This window comes from Eublepharis macularius, chromosome 4 (genome assembly GCF_028583425.1).
Source record: "Eublepharis macularius isolate TG4126 chromosome 4, MPM_Emac_v1.0, whole genome shotgun sequence".
Taxonomy (NCBI): Eukaryota; Metazoa; Chordata; class Lepidosauria; order Squamata; family Eublepharidae; genus Eublepharis; species Eublepharis macularius.
This window is the reverse complement of record NC_072793.1, coordinates 128,144,066-128,158,165: the sequence shown is the minus strand read 5'-3', so window position 1 is coordinate 128,158,165 and position 14,100 is coordinate 128,144,066. Positions and strand designations below refer to the sequence as shown.

Below are 14,100 nucleotides of genomic sequence, written 5' to 3'. Positions count from 1 at the left end.
GGACCAAGCAGCCAGGCGGCTTTCCGTAATAATCCCCCTGTTTTCACAATAAATCTAACAATGCAGAATAAGATTTATAACAATGTGAGGCCGGAGGGGGGAGGAGAAGGCGGGGGAGGGGAAGGAGCTGGAACCGGCTCGAAGTATACAAAAAAAAGGTAAAGCGTCCACTTACCTTTGACTTGAGTTTCGTACTCTGCTATGATTTCTTTGTCTTTCTTGAATTTAGTTTGAGATGACATCTTTGAAACGATCGACCAAGTTTTCCCCCAATGATCTTTTATTTTCTCTTTTTAGAACGGGGGAAAAAAGAAGAGGAAAGTCCTCCCCTCCCTCCCCCGGCTTGGTCTGCTCTAGTCGATCCCAGGGATTCAGTTTTGCAGCTTATCGGTTTCACTTTGCCGCAAAGATAAAGCAGCTTCCCCTTTCTCTCGCTTGACAAGATGCCCCCTCATTTGCTTCTGCCCGACAAGCTGTAGCTACCGAAAAGAACCTGGCTAGATGTATATATAGTTTTTTCCCTGCCCTTGTGCAGAGAAGCCGAGTGGCCAGGAGGGGGGGGGGGGCGGGCAAGGAGGGTGTGTCACCTGCGCCCAAGCCGTCTTCAAAAGAAAAAATATCCAAACGTCGTCAAAATAGATAGAGCACTTGGAGCAGCCTAGCGAAATAACCCAAACACACGCAAGAGCCCCTCCTTCCTTAGCATGCAGGCAAACCCATGGCGAGCAGCAACGTTTGAAGCTCTTCGGGCTGTAGTCCAAAAGAAGGTCAGGTTGCAAGAAGGGCTTTCATTTCGCGCGCGCACCCCTGCCCCCACCCCCAAATGAGCGTTAGGATCCAATACAAGCGGGGGGGGGGCACCCAAGAGAAGTTTAGTTTGGCTGCTGGGATCACAGCGGGCTCAGTTGTGCGGGGGCTCGTGCGCCGAGCTGCTTTTGACTGCAGGCTTGAATTAAGTTCGCCCCACGTCACGCACAGGAGGCGAAGCCCCGCCTCCCGCATTTGGTAACAACTGACACATTGTAGCCTGCAGGACGTTTTAACTCACTGCAAGAGGCAGAAATCAGCATCAGCCCCGCAAAAAAAAAAAAAAGGTGCAAGACGGCGCTGCAAGGAAGGACGGAAGAGCCTCAGTCTGTATTGAGCCGCTCCGCAGTGCTCGGTGAGGGGCACGCCCACTGCTCCGGGGGGGGGGTGGATCATTAACGCCCAAGCTGTAGTTGAGGCTGTCCAAATCAAATCTCGTAGCTAAGAGGAGCGGAGAGACAGACTCCCTCAGAGCGAGGCATATTAGATATAGATTTTTGCCCTGATTGCATTATTGACGTGTTATGTCGTTAGCACTGAACAGCATCTCCAAGTTGGCTTCGTGAAGAGTTTGAGAGGCTTTTTATCCTGCCTGTTTAAAATCAAATTCTGTTTTATGTTGCAGATACACTTTGGCAAGTGTTAGTGTAGGTAATTTCTTCTAGGGCCTTGTGATGAAGGATTTAGAGTGCTTTTTAAATCTGCAAAGTGTTTCACGGTTTTGAATTGTGGCCCAGCACCGCAATGCTGCCAAGGAGATTACCTCTAGACTCATTTTATATTTAAACTAAGAGATGATGCACCACTGAAAGGATTTCCACCCAAACTCAAATGTGGTCCATTGTCACCTGGGTTACAGAGGCTGTTAGAAAAGAATCTGACCTATGTTGATAATCAAGGGCGTTGGCAAATTTAAGGAGGTTATGTGGCTGGTTTTTAACCATGGTAACTGTGTGACCTCCACTTTCACAACACCTTGGATTGTGAACTGTAGAGGAACAGTTAGCAAGGGGAGGCTACTGCTGCTTGTGGCCATCTAACTGGCCACTGATGAAAACAGGATACTTGAAGCTGCCTTACACCAGGTCTGACAACTGGTTCACTAGCCCAATATTGTCTATACTGACTGGCTGCAGCTTCCACTTTTTCAGCACCTACTGCCTTTTTGCTGGGTGGCCCCTGGTGAGATTTTCATGGCAAGAGACTAACAGAGGTGGTTTGCCATTGCCTGCATCTGCAACCCTTGCCTTCATTCGAGGTCTCCCATCCAGTTACTAACCGAGGCTGACCCTGCTTGAGCTTCTGAGATCAGATGAGATCAAGCTCACCTGGGCTATCCAGATAAAGGTAGGAAGTCAGTGTAGCACAGAAATAATAATTCCTAAATACTTATTTTATAAATAGTTGCTCAGAAGTAAGATTCACTGCATTCAACAAGACTTACTCCCCAGTTAATGTGCACTGGACTGATGCTGTAGCTAGTTGTTCCAACCATCCTAAGATCAATACTTTCTGTACCAATAGTTTTAAAAATTATTTATGTTTTGCAAATACTTGCAGTGTTTTGTAACTTTTATTTCATTAAAAAGTATGATAGAAATTATAAATAATCATTTAAAAGCTATTAAGATAACAGATCAAAGTACACAGAAAAGTGCTTGTGGTCTTTTGATTTCCAAGAAGAATTTGTACATTCCCAATTTTTGGATTACACCCAATATACAAAATATATTCCAGAAGAGCACCTGTAATAATGTAATAATACATGTAAGAGCACCTGTAATAATGTAATAATAATACATGTAATAATAAAGCATTCATTGCTATCATACCTATTTGCATTTGTGGCCATTTTGATTTATGATGCCATCACCCTTCTCGCACCTCCATCCTCACTGTAATATATGCTGAATATTTAACTACTACAAAGAGCAGAAAAGTATGTTGCTTCATAAAGACCAAGCCAAGCATGGAAAAGCAGAACCCCTGTCTAAAGCAACCAAATACCTGCAAGCAAAATAGATTTTGTTACAGTATAAAGTAAAATATGCTGTGGCTTTGTATCTTATGACATCCTAAAATGTAAGCACTATAAGGAATGACTTTATGGCAACTATTAGCTGGTAGTAATTTCACCCCTTTTGTGAGGTATTTTATTTTATTGGATGGTTGAATACTTCATACATAAAACCCTGGAGTTGATCTCTGGCATTACCAGCTGTAGAACATGTAAAAAGATTGAGAAAGACCTCTCTCCAAAGCCTTGGATAGCTGGATTCCAGAACTATTTTCAGTTTGGCCTGATTGGATCTCAACAACTTATACATATGAAGCAGTTCCTTGTGTTTGTTGTAACATTTTGCTTATTTTGGATATCATCCTGTATTATTTGCCCTGTTTTTCAACCTTTTTAAACCTTGTGCCTTTGGCTTTGGACCTTTAGTTCAGCTCCTCCTTACTTACCTTAAGCTTATATTTCAGGAGGCCTCTGGTCACAGCTAATATACTTTTCCATTCACATAGAGTTTAGGTGTTCTCCATTGTTGTGTACTGGGCCGAGCAAGGCCTCTAAAGTAGTTACTGTATTGATTGTAATGCACTATACTGTGTTGAGCTTGAGGTTCAGTCAAGGCTCCCAAAGCCTGCATTCTCATTGGTCCATAATCCCTGCAATATCACTGGTTACTTTCTCAAGACAGCAGCCAATCGGTCCTCTATAATAAAGACCAATCAGTGGCCTTACTTCAAACGTATATAGTTTATGCAAATGATGGTATTCTAAAGTATGTATTCTCATTGGCTATCAGTTATTCTGGGGGTGGAGCTGCTGTATATATATTGAGGGCTTCTGTTCAGTCTGTCAGTGGGTGTTGTGTTCCTGCTAAATAAAGAGCTGTTGAATCACCTCGTGTCTGAACCCACTATTTAACATCTATTATACCCAAGCTTTTGCCTCAAGAACACCTTCCCTTTTGTGTTTGTGTGACCTATATATTGCTGCCACCAAAGGCTTTTGCATTAGATCTCTTCTGCTTGACTGCTCCTACAGGTAGGCTTTGTTATAGATGGTATTTTGACAGAACAGTCAGCATATGAGAGTGGTTGTGAGGTAAAAAGGGATCTTTTTTTCTTAAATAACAGTATTTTTTTAATAGGCACATAAGCATGATGGTTGCAGAGCCCCACAAGCATATCAGTTTCAGAATAGCTCTTAAAGATATTTTCACAGACTCAGTCACTCAAAATAATTTCCCACACAGGCCTTCACTATCAAAAAACTATACAGACAATCAGACATACATTCATTCTGGCCTTTCTACACAGCCTGCCAGATCTAGACAGATTAATTTCTCACTCAGATATATACAGACTGCCCCAGGCACACATGTAGTTTGCTTGACTTAAACAAAATTTCTCAGAACACCACACAGCTGGTTCATGCTGCACACAGCTTGCCTGATTTAGTCAGAATTCTTTCTCTGAGGAACAGTCTCAGGAACATTGAATAACAACAACATTCAATTTATATACTGCCCTTCAGGACAACTTAACACCCCCTCAGAGCGGTTTACAAAGTATGTTGTTATTATTCCCAAGCAATCACCCTGTGAGGTGGGTGGGGCTAACAGAGCTCCAGAGAGCTATGACTGACCCAAGGTCACCCAGCTGGCTTCAAGTGGAGGAGTGGGGAATCAAACCCGGTTCTCCCCATTAGAGTCCTGCCGCTCTTAACTACTACATCAAACTGGCAAAATATTTTCTCTCAGAACCACACATACATAAGCCCCTTCTGCACCGGGGTCATAACTCCTCACTAATACTGAAGTCAAGCTGAAAGGCATGGAATTCTCTTGTATGTGGCCGTTCACACCTTTCATGTTTGGTCTGCATGGCCCTGTTTTTGTTTGTTTGTTTTTTGTTATATTTGGGCAGCTGCATTCCGGCTAGTTCTCAGACTGAGAACTGGGGGGAGGGATGTGGACTATAACAACCTACCTGCCCTCAACAAGGAGGCAGCTTTTAAAAATTTTTCTATTCACAACACCTGTGGATGGAAACAGGGTGAAATTGACTGGCCTCCTCTACTTAGTTAGGAGGTGAAATTGGCAAAGGTTTGTCAATTTCAGTTGTACTCTCTGCAAAAAAAAAAGGGGGGGAGGGAACTTCCCCCTCCTGCTCTCAAACCAGCAGTTCATTGATCCTGTGCTGGATTTAATGTTTTTTTTTTAAAAAAAGAGGAAAGAGAGGGTGGGAGGGGAGATGAGGGGAGAGGGAGAGGCTGGATAGAGGAGAGTAGGCCTACATTTAAACTAACAGGAACAACTTTAAAAACTCCATATTAGCAAGCAGAAATAAAATCTAAACTGAATGCAAAACATTACATATGCCTATTAGTGTAATGTGGGGTAGGTGGCAACAACTCCATAATGTCTCACAACAGCCATATGCTATCAACTTTTATGAGGAAGCTTAATTTATGAAAAAAATGATGCCAAGGATCTTGAAGTTTCCTGTAAAATTTTGCAGATTAACCCAAGTTCATTGATTTCAAAGGGGTAGCCATGTCAGTATGTTCTAGCAAATTAAAAGTCCAGTGGCACCTTAAAGACTAACAGTATTTATTTCAATATGAGCTTTTGTGTGTCACAGCTCACATTAAATGTTTTTAATTAAAAAAAGAAAAGATATAACAGTAGAAGTGCATGAAGTTATAAAAGCACTACATTTGAACTTAGATTAAACGAATAGAAAGATACAATCAAAATATACAACAAAACAACTTAATTGTATAGTAACTGTCCTTCCTTCTCCTTAGTTACTTATACCCAAACCTTAATATCAGGTGTTTTAATTATTCATTTCCCCTGTTTTATCTTTTTATCTTTGTATCAAGTTACCTTAATTAATCTTAATTTTAGCTTAAGCAGTCAAAGAAATTCTTCCATTTTTCCCAAACTCCGGCTGTTGATCTATCCTGCACATAAATAGTTAATTTGGCCATTGATGCATATTCATAGATTTTATCTATCCAGTCTGACAAATCAGGGCACTTATTTGTTTTCCATTTTGCTGCCTATAGCACCTAGCTGCTGTCACTATGTAATGGAAGAAGGTCTCCCTGTTCTTTTGTAACGTTATTTGGTAGAATGTTTAATAACATGTTTTTTGGATTTAACCCAAACCTGAGCTTAAAAATCTTCTGCAGCTCTTCATGTACCTTTATCCAGTGTTTTTGTGTCTTCTTACATGTCCACCACCTATGATAAAATGTTGCATTCGTGAACTGACATTTCCAACACTGTCCACTATAGTCCTGTTCTGGCAATGTCTTTGGGAGTAGTATAGCATCTAAAAAGCATTTTGTACCAGTTCTCTCTTAATAACCGACAGTCTGTAAATTTAATTTCCTTAATCCATAGCTCTTCCCATAGATTCATCAGAATAGTTTCTCCAAAGTTTTTCATCCATTTTATCATAAAGGTTTTTACTTGTTTTGTTTCTGTGTGATATTGCAATAAATTTTTGTAAATTTTCCCTAATAGATGCTTCAGATCTCCAGATATTAATAATTCAAATTCTGCTTTTTCTCTTAACCTGCAGTCTTCTTTAACAGTTTGTTCTTTGAACCTTGATACTGTTTAGTGATACATTAGCCATGGAATATTTTTGCCTTGAGCTTGAATTTCTTGGCAATTTTTTACATTTCCTTTCTTATCAATCATAGATTCGTAGCTGAGCTGATCAAATCTATTTCTAGTGGCAGCATCATAATGGGCATTTATTGGCGACATCAGAGAGCTCAGTGAGCTCAGTCTATTTCTGCACTGAAACTATGTTTTAAGTAGTCCATCTCTTAGTATATGGATCCCGTCCTGTTTTTGAATAGATTTCAGTGATTTCTTGAACCATAATTGTGTATGCCTTCTTTAGCATCTGCTAACTCCAACTTAATGTGTCTGCTACTCAGATGTGTAATCTAGTCTGTTATCCAATCTAGTGCTGTCACTTGGCGATACAATTTGATGTTCAGTACTACCAGTCCTCCTCATTTTTTGTCATCCTATAATACTTTAAATCTTATCCTTGGTTTCTTCCCTTTCCATATGAAGTGATTTATTACTTTCTGCCACTTATTTAAGATCTTTTGATCTAAATGAATTGGGGCTATTTGAAATAAAAAGTTCAATCTTGGTAGTATGTTCATTTTAACAACAGAAATTCTTCCTATCCATAAAATGTTCAACTTTTCCCCATCTTTGCAAATTTTCAGTAATGTTTGTCCACACTTTTTGATAGTTATCCTTATAAAAATTCTCATTTTGTGCTGATACATTTATCCCTAGTAGTAATGGATTTGTAGTAATGGCACAATCCGTTATTTTTTCCAGTCTCTTCTCGTTTCTGTCGTTGTCAAAAGTAATATTCTTTGTTTCCTTTTTATTCAACTTGTTTCCTGTGTGTGTGTGTGTGTGTGTTAGACTTATAGTCTGCTCTCCCGGCAATGCAGGCTCAGAGTGGATCACAACCTGATTAAAACACAATACAATATACAATAAATAATATATAGCTAAAAGCAATTTAAAACTGGCAGCAAAATTTAAACAGACAGTGGATTTCACAGTCCTGCAAGATCACTGGGTCTGCGGAGGCCAAAAACCAGAAGGGGGGTCTTTCCCCCCCTCAGTAGGAGGTTGGGAGAAGGCCCGCCCACCTCAACCACGAAAAGCCTGGCGGAACATCTCTGTCTTACAGGCCCAGTGGAATGCTAAAAGATCCCATTGGGCCTGAGTTTTACAGCTTGGCTCTCCGACTGCTGTCCAATGAACTTTTCAACTGTCACTTATCCAACATTCCACCAAGCTGCCTACATTTCCCATCAAAACTTGAGGGAAGCTGACAAGTGTTCAACCTGTGTCATTCATCACTTGTAGCCTGGCCGTCAGACAGAGAGTTCCACCAGGTTGGAGTACTGTCCAAATCTTGATATTTGTTTCATTACATAAGTCAGGGAATTGTTTGAGTTTGTTACTGATATGACCACATCATCTATATAGCTTTTCATTTTATATATCTTTCCTCTCCTTTATTCCCTCCATTCTTCTATCTTGCCTGATTCTCACTGCCAAGATTTCCAAGGCGATAATAAACACTAGTGGTGATATTGGACACCCATGTTGTGTTCCTTTTGTTATTTCAATTTTCTCTGCAAATGAACCATTTACTAGGATTGTGGCTTACGGATTGGTGTAAATACTTTGCATCCAATTCAGGAACTCAGTCCCACCGTTCATTCTTTGTAGTTCATATTTGTTTCATGAGAAATTTCCAAGACACATTATCAAACGCTTTTTCAGTATCTAGAAACAAATACATTTTTTCGCCCTTTCTTCTTGAGTATTCAATTGCATTAAGGAGATATCTGATATTATCTTTCATATACCTCTTCGGGACAAAGCCTGTTTGATCTTCATGAATTACTTCTGAGATGCATCTTCTTAATATTTCTGCCATTATTGTTGTAAGTATCTTATGGTCCACATTTAGTAAGGAGATGGGTCTATGTGATTATGGTATTAATGGGTCAGTTCCCTCTTTGTATATTAAGGCTATGTTTGCTTCTTGCCAAGTCCGTAGTAAGATCTTCCTGCCTTGTATCTCCTTCATCACTTTTTGCAAGGGTATAGCTAATATGTCCTCAAAACATTTATAATAAGTGGCCATGAGTCCATCTGGACCTTGAGCCTTCGCAGCCTTTAGGTTTTTTATTGCAAAATATATTTCTTGTATTGTTATTGCTTGATTTAGAATATTTCTATGCTCGGTCGTAAACTCTTTGATTAATGTCTCTTGCATATATTTCTCCATCTCTTCTTCTTCTGTGGCTCTTTCTTTGTAAAGGTTGAAAAAAAATTCTGATTTGATCTTTCATTTCTTGCTCTTTATAGATTACTTGATTGCCATCACTGATTCCCGGTATCCTTCCTCTCTCTCTCTCTCTCTCTCTCTTTTCTCAGACAGTACATCAAATATCTTCCAGGTTTATTTGCAACTTCAAAATGTCTTTGTTTTAGATATTTCATTTTTTTCTGAGTTTCTTCTGCCTCCAATAAATCTATCATGAAAATTTTTTATTGGGTTAGAATCAAATATTTAAACATTACAATCAATTTTCCCATTTCCCAATTTCTAACCCCCTCCCTTTCCCCCCTTTTTTGTTGACTTCCAACAGTTTTCCAACCCTTTGTCCCTTTTCCCTTACTCTTTATATATACCTCTATCTTACAAATGTATATTCTCCCTTTATTCTAAGCAATACTTCTTTAACTATTTTTAATACTCTGTACCCTAACTATGAGTCCCTTTTTCCATAATGGATAAACAATTTATCCCATAATTCCATTTTCAAATATTTCTGTATAACGTAAACTATATAAGCCATACATTCATTTAAATCAACCAGCTTGACTTATACTCTATATATTATTCATTCTATCTTCTTCTTTCTGTTTTAGTTATATTTGTTTACATTAATATTTCTATTCCCTTCAATCATACATCTATATATAATATCAATCAATTTGACTCATATATACCTTCAGATAAACATATTCAGTTTGGTACATTATACAAAATCAGAAAGAAAATATTATTGGTTAGTCAATCCTTATAATTAACCCTTATAATTAATTATTTTCTATCAATATTCTATTTATTATTCTATATATATCAATCTAATAACATAGCTGCTTAGAGATTCACTTTTACCTCCTCTCCCCCCCCCGGTAAAGTCACCCCCCTCTGCAATGTATTATACTTCAATAGTTCTCAAACTGCCACAGTTCTCCTCCCACCTCCCATTTCTTCTCCAAATATTGTTTCAGCTTCTCCCAGTCTGTGTTAAACTGTCCTGGGTCCAGATTTCTCAGTTTTCTTGTCATTTTGTCCATTTCTGCCATATACAGCAATTTGTAAATCCAATCTTCAATAGTTGGCACTTCTTGTACTTTCCATTTTTGCGCATACAAAAGTCTAGCTGCTACCGTCATGTAAAATATCAACGTCCTATGATGGGCTGGAATTCCCTCCATTCCCAAGTTTAGTAGCAGGAGTTCTGGGTTCTTATTTACTTGAAATTGTAAAATCTCACTCATTTCTCTTATTATTTCCCCCCAGTACTGCCTAGCTACCTCACACGTCCACCACATATGGTAGAGGGAGCCCTCGTGCTTCCTGCATTTCCAGCATTTATTAGAGGTGTTCAAATTCCCTAGCGCAATCTTCTTTGGTGTCATGTACCAACAATAAATCATTTTGTAAATGTTCTCTTTAATGCTGGTGCATATCGTTGTCTTCATTGTAGTCTTCCACAAGTATTCCCATGCCTCCATTGTTATTTCTTTGTTGAAGTTTATGGCCCATTTCACCATTTGTACTTTAACTATTTCATCCTCAGTATACCATTTCAACAGTACTTGGTATACCTTGGATATTCTTTTCTTGTCCTCTTTAAGAAGGGTCTGCTCTAGTTCCGAATTCTCTGTTCGTATACCTCCCTTTACAGAGTCCGAATTATATAAATCTCTTATCTGTCTATACTGGAACCAATCGTAATAAGGTAATAGTTCCTCCTGAGTCTTTATTCTGAGTTTAGATGCTTCAGTTCTAGTTATTTCTTTGTAAGTTAAGCATTGTTGCTCATTATCAACAGCTCTCGGATCTATCACCTCATATGGAACTACCCACAAAGGGGTTCCTTCTTGTAAATAGATTCTATACTTCTTCCAGATTATATATAAACTTCTCCGTATATAATGATGCAGGAACATCGAGTTCGCCTTTACTTTATCGTGCCATAGGTATGCGTGCCATCCAAATATTTTTTTATATCCCTCTAGGGCTAGTAGTTTCTTGTTCTTTAACGTCATCCACTCTTTCAACCACACCAAGCAAATTGCGTCATGGTAAAGTCTTAGATTGGGCAGTTGCATTCCGCCTCTTTCTTTTGCATCTTGTAAAACTTTCATTTTCACTCGAGGCTTCTTGCCTGCCCATACAAAGTCTGATATTTTCCTCTGCCATTTTTCAAATTGCTTAGAGTCGCTGATGATTGGTATTGTCTGTAGCAAAAACATTACTCTTGGTAACACATTCATCTTAACTGCTGCAATCCTTCCCAACCATGACAAATTTAGTCTATTCCATTTAATCAAATCTCTCTCTATCTGAGTCCATAATTTTTCATAGTTGTTTTTAAATAAGTCTATATTCTTAGCAGTCAGTTCGATTCCCAAATATTTCACCTTACTTGTTACTTCACAATCCGTTATTTCCATTAACAATTGTTGTTTCTGCTTAGTCATGTTTTTACATAATATCTTTGACTTCTTTTTATTAATATAAAAACCTGCCAAGTCTCCAAACTCCTTAATCTTATCTATCACTTTTGGCATGTTCTCCAATGGGTCCTCTACAATTAACATTATGTCATCCGCAAATGCTCTGACCTTGTATGAATAGTCCTTTATTTTTATTCCTCGAATTTCTTCATCTTGTCGTATTTGTATCATCAGGATCTCCAATACCAAAATGAACAGCAGTGGAGACAACGGGCAACCTTGTCTTGTTCCTTTACTTATAATCAATTTCTTAGTCGCTTCATCATTCACCACAATTGCTGCAGTCTGGTCTCTGTAAATTTCCTTAATTGCTCTAATGAATCTTTCTCCCAATTGTAGCTTTTCCATAGTGGCAAACATAAAGTCCCAGTTTAGATTGTCAAACGCCTTTTCAGCATCAACAAAGAAGAAACCAACCTCTTTATCACAACGCTTATCATAATATTCAATAGCATTAATCACTGTCCTTAAATTGTCTCTGATTTGTCTATCTGGCAAAAAGCCTGCTTGTTCCTCCTCAATAACTTCCGAAAGCCACCCCTTCAGTCTCTCCGCCAGTATCTTCGCAAAGATTTTATAATCGTTGTTAAGTAACGATATGGGTCTATAATTTTTCACATTAGTCAAGTCTTGGCCCTCTTTGGGGATCAATGATATATTCGCTTCACTCCAGGTATCCGGAATCCTTTGATCCCTTAAAACTCCATTGATCACCTCTTTTAGGAATGGTGTCAGTTCATTGGCCATTGTCTTATAAAATTTAGCCGTAAGTCCATCTGGCCCTGGCGCCTTTCCTAGATTTGCAGATTGTATTGCCTTGCTTAGTTCCTCATCCGTTACTTCACTGTTCAGTTTATTTCTCCAAGCTTCCGAAATTACTGGAAGTTTCATTTTCTCCAAATATGACGCTATTGACTCTTTATTTACCTCTTTCTTATTGTACAACTTAGCGTAGAATTTGTAAAAGGCTCTACTAATGGTAGTCTGTTCCAAATACGTTTTATTGTCTTCGCAAATTTTATTTATTATTTTCTTTTCCCTTCTCTTCTTCAGTTGCCATGCCAAATACTTCCCAGGTTTATTTGCACCTTCAAACACTTTCTGATTCAATCTTTTAAGGTTCCACTCCAATTCTTTATTATTCATTGCTGTTAACTGTTCTTGAAGTATTTTAATTTCCTGATATAATTTCTTTTTCCCTGGTCTCTTTTTTAACTGTATTTCTTTGGCTTTTATTTTCTCCTCGATCTCTTGTCTTTTCTCCTCTTTCTTTTTTCTTGCTCTACCATTTAAGTCCATTAGTATGCCCCTTATAACCGCCTTATAAGCGTCCCAAACTTTGTCAGTTGGTACTTCTTTATTTACGTTGTATTGTATGAAGAACTTTGTCTCTCTTCTCAACATCTCCATATTCTCTCCTTCCTGTAGCAAGTCCTCATTTATTCTCCATGCTTTCCTTTTTCTCCTTTTCCCTAATTTCCACATAATTGGATTGTGATCTGAGCCTACCATCGGCATTATTTCTACCTCCTTAGTCCATAACGCTAAGTCTTTTGAGGCCCAGATCATATCAATTCTTGATAGTGTACAGTGCCTTGCAGAGTAAAAAGTAAATTGTCTACTTTTAGGATGTTCTCTTCTCCATACATCTTCTAGAGTCTCCTGTTGTATCAACTCAAAAAAGAGCTTTGGTAATAGTCCTCTTTTCTTTTGTGCCGTTGTTGTCTTTTTATCTAATTCCAAATTTGTCACTCCATTGAAGTCTCCAGCAAGAATTATCTGGTCGTATGAAAGATCATCTAGTTGCTTCCTCAAATCCTCAAAGAAGCTTTCTTTTGCACCGTTAGGTGCATAAACTCCGACTACCAACACTCTCTTTAAGTCCCAGGTACATTCCACTGCTATAAATCTGGCTTCCACATCTTTCATTACAAATTTTGGCTGTAGCTCCTCTTTTATGTACAACACCACTCCTCTTTTTTTCTTGTTGGAGGCCGCTACAAATTCCTTGCCCAATTTTCCCAATTTTACATATTTTACATCCTGCTTTCGAATATGGGTCTCTTGCAAACAAACAATGTCACATTTTTGTTTTAATAGCCAGTGGAAAATATTTTTTCTCTTATTCGGTGAGTTTAGTCCATTTACATTCCAAGATAAAACTTTACACTCCATACTCATAATCTTGTTGGTAAGTCTTTTTCATTGTCCCTTATAAATCGCTCCATCTCTCGCTCAGATCTAATGCGCTTTTTGGCCCCTCCAAATTCAAAGGACACACCTTCTGGAAGCTCCCATCTGTACCTGATTTTCATGTCCTTCAACATCTGGATTAACACTTTATATTTTTTCCGATCTAGTAACACTGATCTAGGTAATTCCTTCATTATGATAATTGTCTTGCCATCAATCTCCAATGGATCTTGAAACTGTTTAGTCACAATCTTCTCTTTCATATTTCGTGTCGTAAACTGCACAATCACATCTCTTGGTAATTTCCTCTGGGTTGCAATTCTCGAGTTTACGCGATATGCCACATCAAGGATAGCCACAACTTCCTCCTCCTCCTTCCCCAGGTATTCAGCTAACACCTCAGTCATCTGTTCTTGCGCTGTCTTTCCTTCCACTTCCGGCAAGCCGCGAAATCTCAGCTGCTTCTCCATGTGTCTACTTTCCGCAACCGCCATTCTTCCCCTCATCAGTCTCATCTCTGTTTGTTGCGTGTCTGCTAAATTCTCCATCGCGCCTTCTACTGCTTTAACTCTCTGCTGCGTTCCTTGTAATTCATTTTGTATTGTTTCCATGCCTTTCTTCATCTCTGACAGCTCCGATTTTACTGTCTGTTTAACCTCTTTAATCAACTCCAATTTCGTGTCCTTAAGTTCTTTAATCACTT

The 14,100-nt window shown here is 38.7% G+C and overlaps 1 protein-coding gene across 2 annotated transcripts in view; it reads right to left on the bottom strand.

Moving 5' to 3' along the window:
- SRGAP3 (SLIT-ROBO Rho GTPase activating protein 3) overlaps positions 1-804 on the bottom strand; it is a 268,972-nt gene extending 268,168 nt beyond the window's left edge. For both annotated transcript variants that reach the window (XM_054976158.1, XM_054976157.1), the window contains exon 1: positions 176-804. In XM_054976158.1, coding sequence (XP_054832133.1) covers positions 176-242 — 67 coding nt within the window. In that variant the 5' untranslated portion in view covers positions 243-804. The remainder of the gene's footprint in view (positions 1-175) is intronic.
- Positions 805-14,100: the final 13,296 nt, after the last annotated feature.